Genomic DNA, 26,374 nt, shown 5'->3' on the forward strand with positions numbered 1-26,374 from the left:
TCAAAGAGCAAACTGATTTCTCATTCCTTTGGCATTTACTTGATCAATTGTTACCTCTTTATAGTATCTTTGAAACTTACTCTTTATTGTCAATTAGAATGTCATATACATAATTTGGCTTCTGATAGAGGAGGACCTGGAAAACAATTACAATTGCCTTAATTTAGGTTATATTCCTACCAGGCCTTTTTGAATTGAAGAATTTCCCTTTGACTTAAGAAAATCTGGCCCTAACCGGTTTGGCTCAGTGGATAGAGCGTCGACCTGCGGACTGAAGGGTCTCAAGTTCGATTCCAGTCAAGGGCATGTACCTTGGTAAAATAAGAAAATCTGAATTTCTGGAAAGGATGGCTAGTAACTAGCTGCTGTGGTTATTTAAATGTTGACTAACATAAAGAAAGAAAATGGGCATAATTGGGTTTACATGCAAGATTTATTTCTCCAATAATTAGAATACACTGAACAAATAAGCACAGAATTAAGAAAGTTAAAACTCCAGTTTAGACTTAAGAATTCACTAAATCCAGCTGCAATGTAAAAAGTTGTAACTCATTCAGGCTCCTCATTCTGAATTGCATCAAAAGAGTCACAGTTGCTAGGTCCAGATGTGGCTGCATTCTACACCTTGAGAGGTCCATGCATGTGGTGTCTGAAGAGTGAAGCTCCTCAGGGGAGAGCTAGTCACACATTTCCTAAGTATGCTAGATATGATTTTGTTACCACAAAAATCATGTGAGGAGGAATGTCAATTTGTCTAAAGAGAGTTGCTATACTGTGAGGTTGGGTGACTTCTCTATCTTCATAGGCATTTTGGGTCTTGCTGTCCTTCATCTTAGTATTCCAATCTTTTCATGAGACAAGTTAATGGAGGTTAACATGTTATTTTTTTAAAAATCATTTAATAAAAGGAGAGAACTCACAAAATTAAATACTTTGTATTTCTATTGAGGAAAACTAAGGGATGTGCTTAAGAGTATACTGTAACTGGCTATAGACAGCACTACCCTATTGTGTTTTTTCTTTCCATTTGAGAACCACCCTGTCATAAAGGGCAAAGCACCTTGTTAGAAGTGACAGAATATATCACCGATCATCCAGTGTTGAGTTTTAAATCTCTGCTATGGAGTCTAACAAAACAAAGTTGCACTTTTTCAAAGTAATTTTTTTATGATAAGTAGCTTGGTATTTATAAAAGAAGAATGATGGAAAACATCATTGAAACAATGTATCAGATAATCCTCATAGCTTATTGTCTAGGTCAGTGATTTTTAACTGGTGTGCTGCAAGAATTTTTAAAACATGCAATACCTTACTATTTAGGGGCACTGACCTCTTTTCCTTTAGATTGCCAAAAAAAAATGACAACAGCCAGCACAATAGCTATCCAGTGTGAATGAATCAGAATTACATTTTTTTTTTGTCAGATCAGCAAAAATAATTTTTTTGGTATGCTGCAGAATTTTAATAATTGGTTTATGTGTGCCATGAGATGAAAAAGGATGATAATTGCTGGTCTAGGCAAAGCCTTTATCTTCAGATCCAAGAACTGAATTCACTGACATTAAGACACCTAAAGGAAAATACATTTGAAACACAGAAGAGAGATCGATTGTCATCATCTTGACTACCACTAATATCTCAAATTTTCTTCGTTACAATATAGGTATATCTTCTGTAAGTTATGAGTACATGGAACTGGAGTGAATTTTTAAGCTTTCTATCATGCAGGCAGAAGTAGGATCAGTTTAGCTAAGAACTTTCTTGTGGCCTTTTTTTAATGGTATGTGTTGTAAGTTCTTTGCTTTCCAAAATTTTCTTCTCTTTCGCTTATGAAAAAAGGTGATTGATAAAAGTAGAACCAGGGTAGAGAAGAAGCAACAACCAAAGAATATCAGTGGCTTCTTCTGCACAAGAAATAAGCAGACAGTGCACTCTGTGTTTCTTTGAGTCTGACTGCATCTAGGACTATTGTTCTCAGAAGGGAAGCCACCGTTGCTGATCAGTTTGTTGTAAAACTGAACTGACGATTTAGCTTTTAAGTCAGATGTGAAGAATCCAAATCTGGGTTTAAGTTTTTCTTCAGTCAGTTTGAATGCATAGTAGCCTTTGATTTTGACTTTATCAACCAGGTATGCTGAAAAAGAAAAATATCAGAAATGAACATTATTAACCATAAATGGACTATAACACACCTTTGAATAAGAATTTAGTTTTCATTGAAACAAGGTAAACCCATGCCCATAAAAAAGGGTGATTTTTTATTAAAGGTGTTTTTAAAAAATGTTATTTTAGAGAGAGAGGAAGGGAGAAGGATAGAGAGAGAGAAACATTGATTAGAGAGGAGCATCATTTTTTTTTTAATATATATTTTATTGATTTTTTACAGAGAGGAAGAGAGAGGGACAGAGAGAAACATTGATGAGAGAGAAACATCAATCAGCTGCCTCCTGCACACCCCCCACTGGGGATGTGCCCGCAACCAAGGTACATGCCCTTTACTGGAATCGAACCTGGGACCCTTGAGTCCGCAGGCCGACACTCTATCCACTGAGCCAAACCAGTCTCGGTGAGAGGAGCATCATTGATTGGCTGCCTCCTGCACACACCCTCCTGGGGATCAAACTAGCAACCTGGGCATGTGCCCTGACTGGGAATAGAACCAGTGACCTTTGGTTCCTGGGTTGACGCTCAACCGCTAAATCACATGGGCCATGCTAAAGGACTTTTATATTCGTTTGTAATTGATACAAAGGTGGTGAAAATATATACAGTTAAGTTTAAAAAAGAAATTTGAAGTAAAACTTTGATTTATAAATGACACAAACACAGCTGGAGGGAAAAGCAAATCTGAGAGTTGATGCCATGAAGGACTTAACTATCACTTGTTCATAGGGAAAAAATCGTACCTGTTTGGCCTGATTCCAAACCTCAAATGTGCCCTTAGTGTTGCCCTATAACCACACTTGGTTTCCCCTAGTCACTCACTCTGTCTTTTTTTTTTTTAATAGTTTTATGGGGGAGTTATTTTTTTGTTGCTAATTTTCACTTGAGAATATTTTTCCATTGAGTTTTAGAGTGGAAGGGAGGGGGAGAGACACGTCAACTGGTTGCCTCCCACATGTGCCCTGACTGGATTGTGCCTGCAACCTGGGTATGTGCCCTTGACCGGAATCAAACCCGGGACCCTCAGTCCTCAGGTCAACGTTCTATCCACTGAGCCAAACTAGCTAAGGGTCCTCTGTCATTCTTGCTTTGAAGTAATGACCTTCCTACTTCACTGAAAAACTGAAGTGCTCAGGGAACTTCTTCAATCTTCCAAAAATATCTACCTACTGGCATCTGCACACATATATTCTGCCTTCTTGTTACTCTGGTTGACTTGTCTGCTCTTGGAGGAGGCTGATTCCTCCACTTACACTTGAAGTTTATTTTCTCTTGCCTACTCAAGAACATTACTCCATCTGTTTTCTCATGTATCTTCCTTCACTACTGGATCATCTATATATATAAAAAGCCAGTGACCGGAATGACCAGTCACTATGACGCCCACTGCAGCCAGTGAACTGGCCCAATCTGGGATGGGGCCAGCTGGCCAACCTCCCGGGGCCCCTCCCTCTGGCCAGCCCCGCCCCCAATGGGCCTGCTCCACCCCAATCACCCCCCAGCCCTTCCCCGCAGCTGGCCCTACCCCCAATCAGCCCCCACCAGATGGGCCCCCACCACCTTGATCAGGGCAGGGCTGACCGGCCAACCACCCATGACCCCTCCCCCAGGCCACTGGTCCCCAATTGGCCCCCCCATTTGGGGGCGGGGCCAGCTCCTCCCCCAAGCCAGCTCTGCCCCTGATCATCCCACACACACACACCAATTGGGGGCCGGGCCCACCAGCCAATCACCTGCGGCCCCTCCCCCCAGCCAGCCCTGATCGGCCCCAATCAGGGTGGACTGGCTGGCCAACCTCCCGCCGTCTCCTCCTCCCCATGACAGGCCCGGAACCCACCTGTGCACGAATTCGTGCACTGGGCCTCTAGTTTCCATATAAATAGGTTGTTGGTTATCTTTTACAGCAGTACGTCCTCTTCATTGATTTTTGCTGATTTCTCATCTCTGACCTCTGAATACTGAAGTGTCCCAGAACTCAGACCCTCCTTTTCTATCCTTGCTCCCTTAGTGATTTCAATGAGACCTATTTTTAAAAATACCATCCATTTTTTTCTTGGCTCCCAAATATGTATCTCAGCCTAGACCTCTCCTCTGAACCTGAGACTTACACCTTTTAGCCTACTTGAATCTCTAATTGGATGTCTATAATAGACATCTCAAACTGTGCAACATCAATTCATTTCCAAAAATGTGCCTACTAGTCTCCTCTAACCTAATAAATGGCCACTTCATCCTCCCCCCCCCCCCAATATATTTGTATTGATTATAGAGAGGAAGGGAGAAGGAGGGAGAATCATTTATCGGCTGCCTCCTGCATGCCCCACACTGGGGATCAAGCCTGCAACCTGGGCATGTGCCCTGACCAGGAATTGAACCGTGACCTCCTGGTTCATAGGTCGACACTTAACCACTGAGCCATGCCAGCTGGGCTACTTCATTCTTTTAATTACTCAAGCCAAAACCTTGGAATCATTTTTCACTCTTTTCTCACATGCAATCCTGTTGACTTTACCTTAAAAATATACCCACTTTGCCCAGCCAGTGTGGCTCAGTGGTTTAGTGTCAATCCATGACCAGGAGGTCACAGTTCAGGGCACATGCCTGGGTTGTAGGCTCAATCCCTCCAGTAAGAAGTGTGCAGGAGGCATCCCAATTGATGATTCTCTTATCATTGATATTTCTGTCTCTCCCTCTCCCTTCATCTCTGTGAAATCAATAAAAACATATTAAAATATTTTTAAAAATATATATCCACTTCTCACCATCTCCACTTTTTTTTTTGTAGATTCACAACGTTTATTGGCTAGTGTCTCAGGAATTTGACCATAACACTAATTTTCTCATGTATGCCCCAGAAAAATAATGCAACTTTTTCCTTAAAAAGGAAAAATTAAAATACCCAGTATTGTAAATAAAGGTATTTTCTCTTATTCTGGATCTCCTGACTTTCTGCTTTCAAATGCAATACCAGTCCTAGTATTGCTTTATGGGTGTTGTGTGGGAGGTGAAGGTCTGCTTCCATAGTTTGTACTAAATTAGGTCTAAAATTGGCAATGGGGGTGGGGTGTATTCCTTCAGGGGCCAAGACGTAAGCCCTCAGGGCTGGGTACCCATTTCTCCTATACATGAGCCATTAAGATAATGTTAACAAGGAACACATTTATAATGTGATATGAAAAAGTTGGGTACAAGATTGCATTACAGCATGAGCTCAGTTGTATTAAAAATGTCTAGCAAGCACAAGTCTAGGTGCTTGTTTTGGGGAATGGGATTTCAGGTGATTATTTTTAAAAAAAATACTTTTCTATACTTGCCAAATTTTCCATAATGAGCTAACACTGTCACTAAGGAGCCTACTCTCCGCTTTTAGTTTTGGTAATCATCACCAGAGGACATTTATTTTTCCCATTGTTTTACAGAGAGAGTGGGAGGGAAGGAAGAAGGGGGAGAGAGAGAAACATCGGTTTTAGAGAGACAAAGACCGGCTGCCTCCGGACTGGTTGCCTCCCGCATGTGCCCAACAGGGAATAGAACCTGCGGCCATTCGGTGCGTGGGGCTGTCACTCTAACCATGGAGCCCACCGGCCAGGGCTCCCCTCCTCCTCCGTTCCCAGGAGCTGGGAACGACACACTTCGCTGTGTCTGAGATGGCCCGCGAACCTCACCTTGCCGGGCCTCCCGAACGTATTTCTCTAAGTAGTACTGGCGGAGCTCGTCCTTTTCCAGAGCTGGGTCATCAATGCCACTGGCCGTGACGTAGACATCCAGGTCCCCGTAGTTCCTGCGGATCCAGCTCAGCACCTTCCGCTCCCCCCAGGGCAGGACGGCCAGGCGGGTGGGGGAGCTCAGGCAGGTGATGTCTTGCAGGAACTGGACGTCCCTGTCCGCGTCGTAGTGGCTGCCGTTCTGGCGCGCGTGCATCACGAACCGGGTGGTGAAGTGGTTCAGGGCGTAGAAGTCGGCAGCGCCCCGGACCAGCCGCCTCTCCTCCTCAGTGAACCGAGGCAGCGCGGAGCGCGAGAGCCCTTGCCGGTTCTTGAAGGCGATGTGCTCCCTCATGGCCACCGGGTAGTCCCCGGTCTTGAAGAGGGGTTCCGCGAACCAGGCGATCTCGAACTGGAGGAAGCGCTCCGCCGCCCGCCGGTGCGAGTCCGCGTAGGGGTTGGCGGGTTCCGCCCAGTCCGCATGCAGAGACAGAGAGACCGACCCGCGCTGCGCCGGCCGGTACTGCCGGTCGTAGAGGTGCCAGGCCAGGGCGTGGGCGATCAGCAGGTGGTGGGCTGCCCTGTAGGTGTCGTTACTAGTGCGGTTGTAGATGTCACTCAGTCGGTTGGGCTCGTTGATGGTGATCCAGAGCTTCACCAGGTCCCCCAGCTCCTGGAAGCACAGCCCGGCGTAATCCTGGAAGGCCTGGGCCGTCGATGGGTTCAGCCACCCCCCGCTCTGCAGCAGCGGCGTGGGGAGGCCGAGGTGGGCGTGGGTCGGGTAGTACAAGGTGACCATGGGGGCGATGTTGAGCTTCAGGCCCTCGCTGACCACACACCTGTAGTACCTCAGAGCTTGTCGGTTCACTGTGGACACGTTGCCCGTGGGAAGGACGGAGGGCCAGTCCAGAGCAAACCGGTAGGAGGTGACTTTCATCCTTGCCAACATCTCAACCTGTCTTTTGATGCTGACAAAGTCTGTGCATTGGCCTGGCCGTGTTTTCAGCTTCACTCCTTCCACTTGGTGCAACAGTCTGTTGCCTGTCACATTCCACACATACAGGTGAGGATCGGTGAACTGTGGGGAGGAAGCCACCAGCTCGGGCTGTGAAAAAAACAAGCATATTCAGGTCAGGTACACCCCCGTGGACAGGCTGTCAGCATGCATCATCTGAGAGGGAGAAGGGCCTTATTGTGCCTCTCACTGACAATAGAGAAGATACATGATGCGTATGTCCTTTGTAATGACCTGTGTGTTCCAGCTGTTCTGGTGAGGCCATGGAAGAGGCCTGATGGATGATCCTCTCTTCTAGCCCTTGAAATTTCCTAGGGAGACCAGAAGACTTAAGGAAGGAACCACACCTAGGAGGGCTTAGCTTGGAAAAAAAGCTGTTTTACAGAAAACCCTGAGAGGCTGTTTCCCAGTTAATTTGTCCTAGAAACCCAGGTCAGATGATGGGGTCTCATGTGATTTCATTCAAATGCATCAGGATATTGGCTTGGTACTCTCAGTTGAAAAGAATCATGAAAGATGGACCCTTTAAACGCTGCCATAAATGGAAGCAAAGTTAAAATTCCAGTGTAGAGGATTTCGCTGAGGTCAGCACTTTGGGTTAGAGGAGGCTAGTTGATCCCAGCCAAAGTTCCTAAAAGAAGCCTGTGTGATGGGGTAGAGTAGCGGTTCTCAACCTGTGGGTCGCGACCCCTTTGGGGGTTGAACGACCCTTTCACAGGGGTCGCCTAAGACATCCTGCATATCAGATATTTACATTATGATTCATAACAGTAGCAAAATTACAATTATGAAGTAGCAATGAAAATAATTTTATGGTTGGGGGTCACCACAACATGAGGAGCTGTATTAAAGGGTCGCAGCATTAGGAAGGTTGAGAACCACTGGGGTAGAGAATGACCCCTTGCATTTGCTGAATGCAAATCTCTAACACCCTCTTCTATTTGAAAAGTCAAATGATATCATCGCATGTGCATCATTATGTTCTCCCCACCCATGTGCCTGTGAAAACATAGCATTTACTCATCCACCAGGAGAATACTGAAAACCCTCTTTAAGCGAGGTACTTGGATACGAGCAGAAAGGACAGTAAAATACTCCCCAGAAACTCCCAAGTTGACTCTTTGGTCTGAGGGTGTCTCGTTCCCTACTCCTCCCAAGGAGATAGCCCTGGACTCTCTTTGAAACTCAGGCTTGGCCACCCTGTATAATGACCGCTCAATCTCACTCACCTTACAGGTGTGCTGTGAGGAGTCAGTGACTCTGGGAAAGTGCTCTGTCAACTCTAAAGCACTGTACAAACATAAACTAGACATGACTTGGGTTTAGTTTTCCCTGGTTGCAATAATTGCCTGTTAGGCTAAATTATAACAGAAGAGGGCTTAAGAAAAAAACATTTCCAAATTCAAGATTAATAAGAGAAAGTAAAAGTTGTGTTTTTATTTTTTTTTTTAATGACTTGTTTTAAGTTCTTGTTTTAAAGTACTTTTCTCCCCATGGCTGAATTTAAGTGCACCTGGAAAAAATGATAATTAACCTTTGGTAAATATTTTCCCTCTAATTGTTTTCTCATGTGTCATTTTTCATAGTCTAATTACGAAACCATATCACTGCTCACTTGCCATCTGTCAACCAGTTATCTAGAACATTAAACTGAGAGAACACTGATCAGGTGAGCATGAAGTTAAATCTGTATATAATTATTTGAGTAAAATCCTCCTAGCCTAGATGGCCAGTTTCAGTGTCTTGAAACATCAGAGCATCCTGGTAATGAAAGGGTGTTTACAAAGGGCAATCTTGCCATACGGTAAGGCAATATTAAATGAAAATGTCTTACTTTTAAAAACCTCCAGAAAGCATTAGTCTTAGCAAGTGGTGTGTGATTAATCTGCTAACAGATCTAGTTAAAGATAATGCACCTTGATCTCAACCCTAGCTCCCAGAGCTTGATTCTAAATTATTCCCCACTGAAAGGATCCTGAGCTTTGGCGGAATATGGCTTTTTCCAGGCCTGGGGCAGGAAGAGAATGAGGTGATGCTGGTACATCTTGTGCCAGAAAAATAAGGAAGTGCTGAAGAGAAAAGGAAATGTCAAAAAGACAGGAGCAGCTTAAAGGAGTCCCATTGGCCAAATTTGAGATAATTTGACCATCAAAAGGAATAATGAAACAATGACAACAATGTGTTATAACACACTGAATTAAAAAACACACACACATAATAAATGTAGACGGAATAATCTAATTAGAAGTTTGCCATTTTGGCCCTGGCCAGGTAGCTCAGTTGGTTAGAGCATTGTCCCAATATGCCAGAGTTGTGGGTTCAATCTCAGGTCAGGGCACATACAAGAATCAACCAACAAATGTATAAATACGTGGGACAATAAATCGATGTTTCTCTCTCTAAAATCAATAAATAAAAACAAACAAGATAAATTCACCATTTTGCAATTTACAAAGTATAATTCAGGCAAGATTCATGAATCAGTATTAAGACCATTGGGTAAAATGCTATTGGGGAATAGGATATTTATACAGTCTCAAAGTATCACCATCAGATTACTTTTTAATTACAAATGGAAAATATACTTTTCAATGAAGAGATCTGGCAAATGCCACCTTAACCAAGAAATCTGGTGATGACTACTTCAACTAACATCTTTAGTAATGAAACAAGCTGACATCATGTACCCTCTGATGTGATACGCATCGTCTATGTACTATTATGTCCAGAAATGGTTAACTGAACCTAATAAAGAAACAATCAGAAATCCATGAGACATTCTATAAGCAACTGGCCTGGACTCTTCAAAATAGTCAATGCTGTGAGTTTGGGGGGATTACTCTGAATTAAAAGAGGCTAAAGATACATGAAAGCTAATGTGTTATCCTTGTTTGTCATCAATTTAAAAAAAATCTATAAAGGACATTTTTGGAACATTTAGGAAAATTTGAATATGGATTGTACATTAAATGATATTGAGTCAATACTAAATTTTCTGGTTTGATAATATTATAATGAGAGAGAGAGAGAGAGAAAGTAAATGTGGCCACATGTTAACAGTCGATTTGTCTTGATGAGGGGAATATGTGTGTTTATTGTACTAGTTTGAAATTTCTCAAAACAAAACATTGGAGGAGGAAAGAATGCTAAGAGGTGGGGTGAGGGGGTATAAGGTGGGGATATGTGGGAGTAGGCATAGTAATATATTTTCATTTTGGGATGTAAAGCTTTTTTAAATTCAAGTGCAGTTGACACAATATGATGTTTCAGGTGTACAACATAGTGATTTGACATTTGCATACCTTACGAAGTGATCACCACGAAAAATCTAGTAACCATTTGTCACCATACAAAGTTATTGTGACATTGTTGGCTGTATTTCCTATGCTGTACATTGTAGCCTCGTGACTTATTTATAACTAAGTTTGTACCTCTCAATCCCCTTCACCTTTTTGCCAATCTCTCCATTTCCCAACCCTCTGGCAACTATCAGTTTGTACTCTCTATGAGTCTGTCTGGTTTTTGTTTGTTCATTTGTTTAGTCTTTTAGATTCCACATATAAATGAAATGATACAGTATTTGTCTTTCTCTGATTTACTTCATTTAGCACCGTGGTCGGCAAACTGCGGCTTGCGAGCCACATGTGGCTCTTTGGCCCCTTGAGTGTGGCTCTTCCACAAAATGCCACGGCCTGGGCGAGTCTATTTTGAAGAAGTGGTGTTAGAAGAAGTTTAAGTTTAAAAAATTTGGCTCTCAAAAGAAATTTCACTCGTTGTACTGTTGATATTTGGCTCTGTTGACTAATGAGTTTGCCGACCACTGCTTTAGCACAATACCCTCTAGGTCCATTCATTTTGTCACATGTGGCACAATAATATTCTTAAAGTGATACTTTCATTCTGTCAGTCTTCCTATAGAGACATCTAGTTTTTGCCAACACAGCATCTATTCATACATCCTCTGGCTGAAATGTCAGAAAGCATCCTAATTTTTCTTGGCAAACGATTCAACTTCCACTCTTAGTTCAAATTCAAAGAGAACTGACTTCTTGCTGGGCTGCAGGTGTGAGCATGAAACCCAGACCTAGTTGATTGCAGAATTACTTTCCCCTGACCCAAGTGATCAGCTCTTGAGACTAGGAATAGGGTCTTTAGAATGGGGCATTCACGTCACCAATCAATGTGAAACAGATGGAGGTCTTCAGACAGGGAAGGAGGAAATTGCAGGTTGGGTCATGTACAGGCAGGAACTCCTGTCTCTTTTGGATCTCTCTTCGCTAGGCCTGGAATTTTGAAAAATATAAACCCACTTGAAGTGGCAGGGAAGAGGTGGCTGTCTGACTGCTGTGTGGAGGACGAAACAGGAACAGGGTAAGTAGGTGGCTCTGTAGGGCACCCGAGCTGAAGGTGAGTCACTGTGTCTGTGTGGTTCTACGTATGTTTCTCCTTTTATCACTTCAGAGCTTTTACTAAAGTCTTGTTTAAATATTGACAGGGTTTGAGATTCATAACCTGTGAACACTGCCTACTTATGGTTTGAGCCCTTTTGTCTGGCCCCATCTTTGTACATCTTGTTGTCTTTCCATTTGCTTCTAGAATACAGGCAATAGTGTGGTACTGTGAGGTCTTATAGTGGTCAGGAGACAGATCTGGGGAACCTGGACAAATTACATAACTTCCCTAAACTTCAGTTTCCTTGCCTATAAAATGAGGGGTTTAAGATTAGCTAAAGACAAGTTGCATACATCTAGGTAAATGCTTGGCACATAATAAGGGCTTAAAAATGGTTGTTGTTATTTTGGAAAAAGCACTCTGCCTCTGGGGGCTTGAGGGTGGCCTGTTAGAGTTCTGCCACTGTTTGTGTTACCTTGGGCAAGTCACTTCGGTATCAGTTATTAATTGATATATCTCACTTTCCTCATTCATAAAATGAAGGATCTGGAACAGGGGGTCCCTAAGGTCTTACCTGCCTCTAAAAGTTGACTTTGCCCTAGCGCCATGGTCGGCAAACTGCGGCTCGCGAGCCACATGCGGCTCTTTGGCCCCTTGAGTGTGGCTCTTCCACAAAATACCACGGCCTGGGCGAGTCTATTTTGAAGAAGTGGTGTTAAAAGAAGTTTAAGTTTAAAAAATGTGGCTCTCAGAAATTTCAATCGTATTACTGTTGATAACTTGGCTCTGTTGACTAATGAGTTTGCCAACCACTGGTCTAGCGGTTTGGCTCAGTGGATAGAGCGTTGGTCTGCGGACCAAAGGGTCCCGGGTTTGATTTCAGTCAAGGGCATTGACCTGGATTGCAGGCTCCTTCCCAGCCAGGGCCCTAGTCAGGGCTCGTGCAGGATGCAACCCATCTATGTGTTTCTCTCACATTGATGTTTCTCTCTCTTCCACTCTCTCTGAAAGATCAATGGGAAAATATCCTTGGGTGAGGATTAACAACAATACAAGTTGACCTTATTCATTCACTATGTATTGAGCCTGAGCTTCTCTATGCATACAGCTGGCAGCAAAGCCTCAAACATCTCCCCCCTCGTGTGGAGAAAGTTTGCATTCTAGTGGGGAAGACTGGTGATAAATAAGGAGAATATGTGACATGATTACCAGGGGCTGGGAGTGGGGGGGCGGGGGGGAAGTGGGAAGATATTTGTCAAAGGGTACACACTTCCAGTTATAAGATTAACAGGTATAGCATGGTGACTATAGTTCATATCATAATACTGTGTTATATACTTGAAAGTTGCTAAGAGAGTGTGATTTTTTAAAAAAAATGTTTTTATTGATTTTTAGAGAGAGAGGAAGGGAGAGGGATAGAGAAATAGAAACAATGAGAGAGAAACATCATCGATCGGCTGCCTCCTGCACGCCCCATGCTGGGAATCGAGCCCGCAACCCAGGCATGTGCCCTGAGCAGGAATTGAACCGGTGACCTCTTGGTTCGTGGGTCAATGCTGAGCCATTGAGCCACACCGTCCTGGCAGAGGGTATATCTGAAGGGCTCTTACCATGAAAAGAAATGGTACTTGTGTGATGGTGTGGAGGTGGTAATGATTTTGTGATATATAAATGTATCAAATCAACAAAAGCTGTATATTTTATACTTACACAATGTTGTTATATCACTTATATTTCAATAAATATAACCTGGAGAAGGAGAAAATGTGTAAAGTCCATAATATGTTAGGGAGTGATGAGTGCTATATGAAAAAAATAAAGCAGGAAAGTGGGATGAGAGGTGATAGTAATGGGGCTATGATTTTTTGGGGTGGAAGGAAGCCTTTTTGAGAATGTGACATTTGAGTAAATATTTGAAGAAGGTGAGGAATGAGACGTGTGGGGAGGCCCCTCTGGGATATAGAGACCTCATAAGGCAAATTACCTAAATCTATCAAATAGCAGGGATGACTTAAATAAAGGGCCACTTAGTAATTTGCTTTTGGCAAAACAAAAGCCTATAAAATTTTTTCCCACCTTACAGTGAAGTAGCCACTTACCTTGAGGACAGACTCAGTGACACCCCAGGAGAAGTCGCAGGGAAACTCACCCTGCACATCGGATGTGGACTCTTTTAGAGCGAAACCATTTTCTCGTATGATCTGTTTATAGTAATGTGCTGAAGACTTGGGCTTTCTTTCCTTTTGTTTACTATTAAAATCCACATAGAATAATCCTCGACGAGTGGTGTAGCCATCCTGCCATTCAAAGCCATCCAGGAGAGACCAGGCAGTGTATCCAAACACTCGTATTTCATCAAACCTTATTGCTGCAGAGAGAGAGAGAGAGAGAGAGAGAGAGAGAGAGAGAGAGAGAGAGAAATCAGAGATGTTTGGAGGCCTAAACACACTCGTTCATGTTTATAGCTTCACTAACAGCAGGCCAGGGGGACAGCGTGTTGTGAAACCAACCTTTTGCCCAATTTGTAGGCCCATTAGATCAAATAGAAAATTCATGTTTATCCTTGAAAAGCAGCACTTACTTTTTTCCATCCAGGATGGTCCTCCCCCAGCAAGTGAACCACACAGTCAAAGCATCAAACTGAACGTTTTCCTGAGACTCCGTGTGCAGATCTGTGTCAGAGGGCATGGCAATTCCCAGAACTCGTTGGGACAAATGTCTGCTTATGACCAAGAGTTTCTCATTTCAAGCTTGGGTTGGTTCCCGTTTGTGGACAAACTATCTTCTATGAAACTGTCCTTCAGAGACTGAAAAATTAGCTTTGATAATGAGCATAAGTGGATGTAAATATAAGGAGGGGAAAGTCGTGCAGTGATGTAAGAGAACAAGCACGCACTGGGCCGAGGGGCAGGGGAAGGGAGGGTGCTGTTGGGCAAGTTTCTTGACTTTAGTTTCCTCATGTGTAAACAGAAAAGTTTGGAAAAGATGATCTCTCAGGGTCTTTCTAACTTTACAATGCTGATTCAGTGACTTTTAGGAATTGGGTAAACCTGAGATATGACAATCAACAGCAGCCATAAAAGCAACAAAGACTCAAAATCAATCAGGAACCTTTTTTTCTTTTACTAAAAGCTTCCATTTCTCTCAGAGAAATGCCTCACTCCTGCACTTTTGATTTTTGTTGTTGTTGTTAATCCTCATCCGAGCATATTTTTCCATTGATTTTTAGAGAGAGTGGAAGGGAGGGGGAGAGACAGAGAGAGGGAGAAACATCAACGTGTCTCACATCGATTGGTCGTCACCCAGGGCCAGGGATCGAGCCTGCAACCGAGGTACGTGCCCTTGACCAGAATCAAACCCAGGACCCTTTACTGTGGGCCGATGATCTAACCACTGAGCCAAACTGGCTAGGGTGCATTTTTTGGGTTTTATCACTGACACCCTTTTCCTAAAAGGCAGAACATCCTGACCAAGAGATTTCTTGGAGATCACTGATGTTTGAAATAAATACATTTTATCAGGCCCTGGTCCTAACCCCGTTGGTATTGTAGGGCACTGAGGAGAGGTGGAATAGTAATGCCTGGGAAATGACAGCCTTCTGCCCACGGGCATGGCGTTGGGCACAGGCCCTCTGCTCCGGAGGCCCCATATGCGCGTGCTGGTGGCTGGGCACACTCTGTTCCACGCTGCTCCTTCCTGCAGGTGGGGCAGCAGGCTCTTGCTCTTCCTGAGGACCAGTTAGTTGATTACCAGGTAAAAATTTATATTTGTTTCTTTAGCCCTTTTCATGTAACTATCTTAAATAGAAATTTAAAATGTAGACCTTTTTGGCTTAGAAAGTAAAGAGAGTGTATCACTCAGAATATTATGGCCCTTATGTGTTAAGTAGATGATTTGTGAATGTGAACAGATTTGCTAAAACAGTGTAAGAATATATGTGCATGTAGTTAATATATGAAAAATAAATATGTCTTGAAATAAATGAAATTGGTCAAAGTAAAATTAAGTCATGTTTATAATTTCACTCACAATCCGGGTCCCTCAGCCCGGATTGCGAGAGGGCACAGGCCAGGCTGAGGGACCCCACTGGTGCACTCTCTTCGACAGAATCTGGGGTTTTTCTCCAGACGTGTGGCTTTTAAACAGAGCAACAGAGTTTTAGAAGGATCTACCGAGAATTCCTTTATATTTGCATGAAATGGAGCCCAGCTCTGACAGAGCCATCATGATTCTCTCCATTATTTCAATCAGCCACCTGTAGATGTCACTACTTGAGTAATGGAAAAGGAATGAGGGGATAAGAGAGGGTCAGAGAAATACTCAGGATCAATAGAAATGACTCAGCTTTGACATTTGTGGCTCATTCTTTTGTCTTCAGATTTTTCATCATCTAGACATGTAATAGAGTGAAAGCACAATTCCAAGAAAGCCGTCAGCATCTTAGACTAAAGCTCTACTGTTACAAAAACTTTGGACATCTTTCTCAGCATTATGTCCTTTTTGATAGAATGAAACAGCATCTTGTTGCCAATTAATGATGTATCTACAGTCTAAAATTATTTTGTTCTCAAGCTTTCACTAAAAAAGAACATGAGATAACATTAAAAAATTTTGTCGCCCAGCCAGCATGTCTCAGTGGTTGAGCATCAACCTATGAACCAGGAGGTCATGGTTCGATTCCCTGTCAGGGCACATGCCCGGGTTGTGGGCTCAATCCCCAGTAGGGGGTGTGCAGGAGGCAGCCGATCAATGATTCTCATCATTGATGTTTCTATCTTTCTCTCCCTTTCTCCTCCTCTCTGAAAAAAATACTGTAAAATAATTCAACACTGGAGAATAAAATAGCTGGGATAACAATAATCATATAGTCAAAGGCAACTTTAATATTTTATTGATTTTTCACAGAGAGGAAGGGAGAGGGACAGAGAGCTAGAAACATAGATGAGAGAGAAACATCCGACCAGCTGCCTCCTGCACACCCCCTACTGGGGATGTGCCCGCAACCAAGGTTTGACCAGAATCGAACCTGGGACCTCTCAGTCCTCAGGCTGACGCTCTACCCACTGAGACAAACCAGTCATGGCCAAAGGCAACTTTAAATATATAGCATAAATATTTTTAAAAAATGTTTTTAAAATTGAGCTAATGTGCAACCAACCTTGAAGAACCTGGTTGAGGAAATTCTTCATCATGTAGATGGCTGTGGTATCTTCTGTTTTCACATGACTGTCCGTGAACCAGCCATTCTCAGTAATCAAGATCCGGGGGTGGCCATATTCCAGCTTAATCCAGTTCAGCACTTCTCTCAAATTGAGCGACACATTTTGTCCCATTTTAGCCATGGTGTTCTGGGGCTTGAAATTGTTGGGCCCAAAGGAGAAGGCAAAGAAGTCAGCTGTGCCCCTCACCTCCTTCTTCTCCGCTTCTGAGAAAAGGGGCAGAATGGAGAGCAGCTGCTTTCTCATCGGCTCTGGGTAGTCCCCGTCCCCGTGGATAGGGTTGGCAAACCACCCGAGCACAGACACCATGGACTGTTGGCACTTGAGTACATCCATCGTGTTTTCTGGTCTGTTTGGTTCAATCCAATGGGATCCCAGTGTGATCGATAACCACCCCTTCTGATGCGGGCGGAAATTTATGTTGTAGTTATGCCAAACTTTCGAGTGAGCCTAAGAAGAAGAAAATATGATTAACTTTTATTGTTCTCACAAGGGTTTGACGTGGTTGGTAGAAGGTCTTTCATGGTTAAATGAATGAAGCGTAGGGTGGTGCAGAGGCGAGCTGCCAGGAAACCCCGATGGCCTCAAAATCTGTGCTCTGCCCACTTCCCCTGGCTTGCAGCCCAAGCCTCTCCTATAGGATGGCTGAGAGGCAGGCAGAGAGCCCTCGTCCAAACTCCATCTTACGTCTCTTCTCCCTGACCCCCTTCCTGGGCCCTCCTGGGGCTGGTGCACGTGAGATACCATGTGGATTAGAGGATTTCTTCCTTTAGATAAAAAGACGCAGAGTAGTGAGCTTTCATTGTCCCACAGAATCTCCTTCTGGCCCTGACTTAGAAGTCCAGGATAATGTGGGATCTAGATTCTGTAAATGAATAATAATAGAGCCACCTCCTAGGCTAGCTGTGAGGCTTAAATGAATTAATGTGCGTGCAGGGCCTCAGAACAGGGCCCGGCACAGAGTAACTTCTACAGACGCCTTAGCTATTATTACTATCATTATAAAAGCGTGGCAGGCGCTGCATAAAGCAGAAAACCAGGGGACCGTGTGTGGGTCTCGAGGTCAGCACACTGGGGCTTGAAGTTCAGGTGTTTAATGTGTGGCCTTAGATAAGTCACTTAACCTATCTGAAATCTGTTACTATCCTCATCTGTAAAATGAAGTTAGAAACAATAATAATAATACCCTTTGTAAAGTTGTTAGATGTAGAGCTAATATATGAATTAAATCTGTAGCACAGCATTAAATATGTAGCGCTTAGGAGCTACTGCCTAAAGATGAATGTTAATTGCCTTGACTAGGTAGCTCAGTTAGAGATACGGCAAGGTTGTGGATTTGATCCCCGATAAGGGCACATACAAGAATCAACTAATGAATGCCTAAGTGGAACTGCAAATTGATGTTTCTCTCTCTCTCTCTCAAAAAAAAAAAAAAAAGGATGTTATTATTATTAGTCTCCTGGAGTTTACATTTCCAGTTGAGCTCTTATGACAGAGCCTCATGATTGGTTTCCAGTCTGTTTAATAGGTACGCGTGTCACTCAATGCCTGTCTTGCCAGCCCTGAGAGGCTGAAATAAATGGAACAGGAACTTGCCCTCAGGAGCCAATAATCTTATTGAAAAAATAAGACTGAAACGTGTGAAAGAGAAACATAAAATGGCATAAAATAAGGCCTTAAATGAAAAAAATATTTAAAGCAAAAAGGCAGGTTCATTAAAGAGCCATGAGCTCTAACAGAAGGAGGAGCAAACATTAAGGACTCCAATTAAGGACCCCTGGCCAGTCATAAAATCATCCTTTATCTGTGTCCATGTCTCTTTTCCCTCAGCATTTGACTTGCTTGCCTCTTCCCAGGTCTCCCAATTTCTCCTCTGTTTGGCTGTTTCTAAAACAAGTGTGCCCACCCTTCCCTTTAACTCACAGTCTGCTTTTCTTGGTTCCTTGGCGTTTCTTTTGCTCATTAGAGACGTTGTGTATTGGGTTGAATTATCTGAAAGGGCCTCTGTAAGTCAAGAACAATCAAATGTGCCAAATGGCTCAAACCTAATAGACCCTGCGGACAGCAATTGTGTTTCATAAATCCTGCTAGGGTGGGGAGAGGATTTCAAAGTTGGTGCCTTGTTGCTTGATGGAAGAAGAGTTCATTGAAATCATTCCTGGGAAGATGTTCTTAAGTAGATATCTCGAGGTATTACCTCTGTCTGTCTGATCTTACTTGGTTTTCTTTTTAAAAAAATATATATTTTATTGATTTTCCACAGAGAGGAAGGGAGAGGGATAGAGAGTTAGAAACATCGATCAGCTGCCTCCTGCACACCTTCTACTGGGGATGTGCCCGCAACCAAGGTACATGCCCTTGACTGGAATCGAACCTGGGACCCTTCAGTCCTCAGGCCGACGCTCTATCCACTGAGCCAAACCAGTTAGGGTCTTACTTGGTTTTCACTGCAGCCATTTAGCACCCAAATGTCCCCAAGGATCTGTAAGAATGCTCTCCCGTCAGAGAAGTGTACAAGCTGCAGCCTCCTCCCTTGCCTCCAGCCTGAGGTTCCAGCTTCTGGAAGGAATCACAAGGGGACCTGGGGACAGACACCACCTTAAGTGGTCTCAGCTGCTCTGTCAGGGCTGAAAAGCCTGGAATCACGAAGTAAAGTCTTGAGAACTGCATATTTTTCTGATTGGAAACAAAAGCAGTCATGCATTGCTAGAATTCCTTGCTTGCTTTTCTAATCAGTCACTTCATGCCTTGATACTTGACCAGGGCAGTCATGCACCTCTGACGTGCAAACTATAAAGCTCAGCACCCATGTAAGATCCTGAGCCAGAAACTCACTGCCACGCGAATATGACGCCATCAGACACTGAGATGGAGTCAGCGATGAACCAGTCCTAATAGGAAAAAGAAAGGGAGGGAGGCGCGTCTTTAAAATAGGTGTTTTACTGCCTATTTTAGTGATGGTATGAAAGATAACCTAAGCTGTGATAAAATCTTGGTGGAATCAGCATTTTAACGAGAAATAGGACAGCATAGAAGACAACGGATATGTACCTTTGCAACATCTTTCCAAACAAGTTTTCTGGATCTGTATATCTCCTAGTATATACATGTTTCATCAGGCCCCAAGGTGACCTTCGTGTTCCACAGTGCCTCTTCCACCTTTCTGCTGTTTGCATAGGCTATCAAGGTATCTGGGGTTATCTTTGCCCTGGGCTGCAGGCAGCCTCTCCATTCTTGTGTAGAGAATGTGGGAGGTCCTTTGGAGAGTGCTTATAGCTATAACTTGATCCTGTTGGCCAAGTAACAAGGTAAGAAGTATGGCTCAGAGATAGTGAGTTTGACATAAATCTTGATGGAACAGAGATATCCACGTGTGTCCGCTGGTCGGATGCTCATAAAGGAGGGAGGGCTACTGGGAAAACGAAAAGGGGGCTAGGAGGGGAGTGCAGTGGATAGAGTGTGCAACCTTGCACAACAGTCTTTCTGCGGTTTTCCAAGGTTACCCTCTATCTGTACAAGGCCATCTACCTTTGGAATGATTGATTTCAGGGAGCTTCAACCTTTGTTCTTTAAATTCAGTAGCTTAAAGGGGAAGTCAGCAGCTTTTTTTTGGGGGGGGGGCAGGGGGTGGTCAGCTATCAGGGCCTCATATCATTGAGAGGCAGCTGCTGGCCTAGCGCGGCAGTTCTCTTTGATGCCCCTGCAGACTCAGATCAGTTCTGTGGGTGATAGGAATATGACACAACTCTAGAAGCTCAAGATGAAGGGGCTAGAGGTCCAGAGACGTGGCGGGACACTGGCGGAAGGGAGTGCCTGGAGGGCGTGGGTTGAAGACAGATGAGTACACCTAGCACATTACACGTGTCTGTAACTAAGTTACCTCCAGTCAATTGTCCAAAGTTAAATTTCCAAATCGGTGCCTAATTTTAGTCACATTTTGGCTGAAATATCTTCATGTGGACTTGTTTATTGTTAAAGCTATTTAACAAAGTATTAAGTAAAAACTATGAAAGAAAATGTACTTTAAACTCCACAATCACAGCAAACTGTTTTCCTATTCCTGTGTTCCCTGCCAGCTTTTTCCAGTATATTTCCCAGCCAAAATGACTGAACATATTGCATGTTGTTTTCAGTCTTCATAACTCTCTTAACAGTATAATAATTCAACAATTTTATGAAATACAATTACTTAATCATCTCTCTCATTTGATAGAAATTAGCTTTTCCTCCTTCCTTCCCTCCCTCCCTCCCTCCCCCCTCCCTCCCTTCCTCCCGCCCTGTTTCCCTCCCTCCCTCCCTTCTTCCTCTCTTTCCCCTTTTCTATCATAAATAATGTTGTAATAACTAATGATTGGCATATAGCTTTTAATTTGTTTGAGTTATTTTCTTTTGTTAATCCCAGACTGACTACCTAACATTTTTTATTTTTATTTTTTACAGAGAGGAAGGGAGAGGGATAGAGAGTTAGAAACATCGATGAGAGAGAAACATCGACCAGCTGCATCCTGCACACTCCCCACTAGGGACGTGCCCGCAACCAAGGCACATGCCCCCAACTGGAATCGAACCTGGGACCCCTGAGTCCGCAGGCCGACGCTCTATCCACTGAGCCAAACCGGTCAGGGCTACCTAACATTTTTAAGGTTGTCTTACATATCTCCAAATTGTTTTCCGGCCAATTTGTCCTTTGGTGTGAGTGTTCTTTGACCACCTGCTTCGAAATATTGATTGCTCTTTTTTAGGGATAAATGGTCATGAAGAATGATGTAAAGGTGCATCTCACCTACATGGCACTCTAGGCAACAGGGCCTGGGTCTGAAAGCAGGACACCCAGCCTCCAGTACTGGCACGGCGACTAATGAGCTTTATGATCTTGGATAATGCATTTCCCATTCAGCAGCTTCAGTTCCCTTCTCCATTACACTGAGCTAAAAATAAACACTCCAGAGAATTGTGGTGAAGATGGAATGAGGTAATATATGTGAAGATCCTGTGCAAACTACACGAATGTAAATTTGAAGTATTTTGAAAGAGCAGGCTGAAAATTAACTTGCTGTGGAAAACAACAGTGGGAGTCTGTGTGGGATGAAGAGTGTTAATAGAAATGATTCCTTCTTCCTTCCTTCCTCCCTGCCTCCCTCCCTCCCTTCCTTCCCCTTTTCCTGTCATAAATAATGTTTTAATAACTCTCCTTTACCCCTTGAGTTTCATGACTAACCTGTTTGTCCTTATTTTATTTTATTTTTGAAGTTGACTGAGTTTTATTCATTGTCCATTTGGACTGAGATTAATTTCAGGTTGATTCATTTTTTCATCTACTCAGCACTTCTTTATACTTGTATTCTACTGATTACAATCGCTGTTCCAGATTTTTTTAACCTTCAATCATTCATTCTGCATTCTACAAGTATTTATTAGGTGTTTAAGGTATGTGAACTTTACAGTAGTTCATTGCTAAAAAATGATGACTATTATCTCCTTAAATATATTACTATCATTTCTTTAATGTTTTTGACAATCTTGAAACTCTCTTAGAAATATCTTACCCTCATTATTCTTAGGAGAGAATATTTAAATATTAAAAAAAGTTACCACCTTTCATAAGGAAAATATTTACCCATCCTATTTTTATTGTTCAAATTCATGTTTTCTATAGTTGAAATAACTCAGAAATAATCATATTAAAATTCATTTTAATAAAATTCATTTTAATTAATTTTCCTCCCATTTTCTTTGTAATCATTATATTTGCAGAGTATTTTAACAAATCATTGATTGTTCTCAGTTTGTATAGTTTCAGGATTTCCCCATAGGAATCATGTAAAAAATAAGCTATAATATATTTGTTCCTTTAAAAAATGGTCCTAGCCAAAGCCGGTTTGGCTCAGTGGATGGAGCGTCGGCCTGCGGACTGAGGGGTCCCGGGTTCGATTCCGGTCAAGGGCATGTGCCTTGGTTGCGGGCACATCCCCAGTGGGGGGTGTGCAGGAGGCAGCTGATCGATGTTATCCCTCTCTCTTCCTCTCTGTAAAAATCAATAAAAAATATATTTTAAAAAAAATGGTCCTATAGGCCATTTCAAAGAGAGCTTATGGGACCAAAACCAGGAGCTCTTAACTCTGTGACCTAAGATTGAAGATCTTCATAGTATGTAATAGACGCTCAATACTGCTATGTTTTCCTGACGAGTATAAGATTTAAAAAACGGTCCTCTTATTGTTATAGAACTCTAATTTTCATTTTAATATTACTAAATTAAATCAATGCCTGAGCCAGAGTCTAAACCTGGCAACACAAAGGGAAAAAGCTCTAGAATAAAGTTCCTAATTAATTAAACGAAGCATCTGTGGTTTCCCCAGATATTAGAAGGGAGTTTAGAAGAAATCAATATTAGTAAATTGGAGCTTTACTGGAGGCCAGGTTCCTTGCCCAGAGATAACATTTGTATGCCAATTTCAGCTTTCTGTTCTTACTAAATTAACAATGGTAATCCTGTTAGTAACTTTTTCATGCAAAAGGACCATATCTCAGAGTATAATTAAAGCTAAAATAGCCTGGGTTGGGAACTGAAGCTTTTCCTCAGGATTTAGGAATGAAGAGTTAAAGATAGTCAATATAGCCTGGCTAGTGTAGTTCAGTTGGTTGAGTATCATCCCAAGAACCAGGAAGTCACAGTTTGATTCCTGGTCAGGGCATGTACCTGGGTTGTAGGCTCGATCCCCAGTGGGGGTTTGCAGAAAGCAGCTAATCGATATTTCTATTTTTCCCTCTCCCTTCCTCTCTCTGAAATCAATAAAAAATATTTTAAAAAATAGAGTCAATATAAAAGCCACTCTGGAAATCATAAATTCTTACAACAACACAAATAGCCCTAGCTGTTTTGGCTCAGTGGATAGAGCGTTGGCCTGCAGAGTGAAGGGTCCCAGGTTTGATTCCAGCCAAAGGCACATGCCCGGGTTGCAGGCTCGATCCCCAGTAGGGGGCAGGAGGCAGCCAATCAATGATTCTCCCTCATCATTGATGTTTCTATCTCTCTCTCCCTCTCCCATCCTCTCTGAAATTAATAAAAATATATTTTAAAAAATAACAAAAATAAATGTGGAATCTAATGAACAAAATAGATCCAGAAACATAGAATCATGAACAGACTGATGAATATCAGAGGAAAGGTGGGGGGAGAGAGATTATCTGGGGGAACTTATATTCATACTAGAGGCCCAGTGCACGAAATTTTGTGCACTGGGGGATTCCTCAGCCTGGCCTGTGCCCTCTCATAGTCTGGGACCCCTTGGTGGACATCCCTCTCGCAGTCTGGGATGCCTCGCTCCTTACTGCTCCCGCCACCGCCCCTGTGCTCGCCAGCCATGAGCCCAGCTTCTAGTTGAGTGGCACTCCCTCTGTGTGCACATACTGACCACCAGGGGCAGCTCCTGCATTGAGTATCTGTCCCCTGGTGGTCAGTGCACATCATAGTGACCAGTTGTTCTGCCATTTGGATGATTTGCACATTAGCCTTTTATTACATAGGACTAGAGGCCCAGTGCATGAAATTTGTGCATGGGTAGGGTCCCTAGTGGCTGCTGGCTGCCAGCCGGGCCTCCCTTACTCTGGCTGCCTACTGCTGCCGCTGGCTGGGGCCTCCCTTTGCACCCACCTTGGCCTGGCGCCGCCGGCTCACCTGTTCCACCATCCTGCCGCGGTCCCACTCTTGTCGGGGCCCATCGGGGCTGGCAGCGCCACCACTGCCGCCCACTGCCAGTGCTGCATTGCTGACACCCGCCATGTTCCACGCTGCCCCCTGGTGGTCAGTGCACGTCTAACTCCCAGTCAGTGGAACTCCCGCCCGTGGGGACAATTTGCATATTAGCCTTTTATTATATAGGATATGCAGAGCCCATGGACACAGACAATAGTGTGGCAAAGGCTTGGGAGGGCAGGTTCAGGGAGGAGGAGGTCAGTGGGGGGAAAAAACCACACAAAGCGGACATCTGTAATACTTTTAACAATAAAGATACATTTTAAAAAATAACAAAAATAAGGCCCCATCTTGGGGTGTGCAAGAAAGGTTGATTCACCATGAGCCTCAGGAGCTGAAGCGTCAGGCCCCTGATTTGCCTGGGTCCTTGTAAAATGCTCTACGTGAGTTCTGAGTAAGGCTGTGATTGGAAGCACTGCTAGGTAAGGATTTCTGATAAATTCCCTAAAGAGACCTCAGAAAAAAATGAATCGGAATCTCTGAGACTACAGCAATCTGATGTAAGATTTCTCTTATTCTAAATATTCACTTTTGTACCAACTTTTGTGTTTGTCATTTTTCATATATTTTTTTACACAGGGCCTCCAGATTGTGTAAGTCTCAGGCCAGCGCCACACAGGTCCACGCCTGACCTATGAGCTTTTTGAGTGCAGGGACCATAGGTATTTTGTCCACAGTTGTGCATATAGATGCCCAGGATAGAGCCTGGCATAAAATACTTGTTGAATGAATGCCCACTATGAGCCAGCTAGTATGTTGGTCACCTGACAGCCTCTGCGAGGCAGATTTTCTTTTCCCAATTTTATTTTTTTTTATTTATTTTTTTTTTAAAGATATTTTTATTGATATTTTACAGAGAGGAAGGGAGAGGGATAGAGAGCTAGAAACATCGATGAGAGAGAAACATCGACCAGCTGCCTCCTGCACACCCCCTACCGGGGATGTGCCCGCAACCAATGTACATGCCCTTGACCGGAATCGAACCTGGGACCCCTCAGTCCGCAGGCCGACGCTCTATCCACTGAGCCAAACCGGTTTCGGCTCTTTTCCCAATTTTAGAGAAGAAACCGAAGTTCCCAGAGGCTGGATAGTGGTGGAGCTAGGATTTGAACCCAGGTCTCCCTGATCACCTTACTAAACCATACTGCTTTTCGTATGTGCCAGTTCTAAATTTTGAAGCTGTTGGGGAAAGAGCTCTGGATATGAACCACAATGTACTGTTTTAAAATTATGCTTCCTTTCCACTGAAATTGGTTATTAAAAGAACTAAACAGTCTTGCATGCTGAGAAGAAAATGTCTATGTATGTCTGGAATTCAGGATCACCTAGAAAGGTTCTGGAAGACCTGCCAGCAACTTTGGGGTGTTCAGAACACCACAAAGTAGTCCAAGTGCCCAGCACAGCAGGTAACATTTATGTTTATTTCCCTGTCCCAGTATTGGCATTGGATACTGTCCTCACTGGTCTCAGAGGCTAAATGAATCCCTATGGACCACTTCTACATTTGACCACTTCTACATTCTACATTCCTCAACTGAGGATGGTGATCTTTACACCACTGTCAATGTTAGACTGAGAGGGCAGGGATGCTGTGCTTGCATAGTGTTTAACACTACATCACCTACAAATAAGTCATTAATATATGATCCTTAAAGATGAGTGACTTTCATGATCAAATAGAACAGAATAGTGATTAAATTACAAAACCATAGAAAATCTACACTAATAAAAGAGAAAGATACAAATTGACCGTACCTTCACAATGCCCACCAGCCAATCAGGAGTGACTATGCAAATTAATCCAACAAAGATGGTGGGCTAATTTGCATACAAAGGCACTGAGAGGCTGGGGGCGGGGCAGGACACAGGTGTTCCACACCGCCCCAGCTGCTCCAGGCCTCTGGGAAGTGTGGGAAGGCAGAAAGGCGGCTCCCGCCAGAGCGAAGGCGGTGCCAGCAGCCAGGGGAAGGAAGGCCCATTCTTGCATGAATCTTTGTGCATCGGGCCTCTAGTTAATAATATAAACGGTAATAAGTACTAACATCTATTAGTGCCAAATGTGCCAGACATTGTTCTAAGTGCTTTCCATTTAATCCACATTTATCTCATTTAATCCACACTTAAG

At 43.3% G+C, this 26,374-nt stretch overlaps 1 protein-coding gene across 1 annotated transcript in view; it reads right to left on the reverse strand.

Moving 5' to 3' along the window:
- Nucleotides 1-228: 228 nt before the first annotated feature.
- KLB (klotho beta) overlaps nt 229-26,374 on the reverse strand; it is a 37,429-nt gene continuing 11,283 nt past the window's right edge. Inside the window, exons 2-5 of the mRNA XM_079770053.1 lie at nt 16,433-16,943; nt 13,374-13,642; nt 5,829-6,972; nt 229-2,134 (exon numbers count right to left, since the gene is read on the reverse strand). Coding sequence (XP_079626179.1) covers nt 1,746-2,134; nt 5,829-6,972; nt 13,374-13,642; nt 16,433-16,943 — 2,313 coding nt within the window. The 3' untranslated portion in view covers nt 229-1,745. The remainder of the gene's footprint in view (nt 2,135-5,828; nt 6,973-13,373; nt 13,643-16,432; nt 16,944-26,374) is intronic.

The sequence above is a fragment of the Cnephaeus nilssonii genome, assembly GCF_951640355.1.
Source record: "Cnephaeus nilssonii genome assembly, chromosome: 1".
Lineage (NCBI taxonomy): Eukaryota > Metazoa > Chordata > Mammalia > Chiroptera > Vespertilionidae > Cnephaeus > Cnephaeus nilssonii.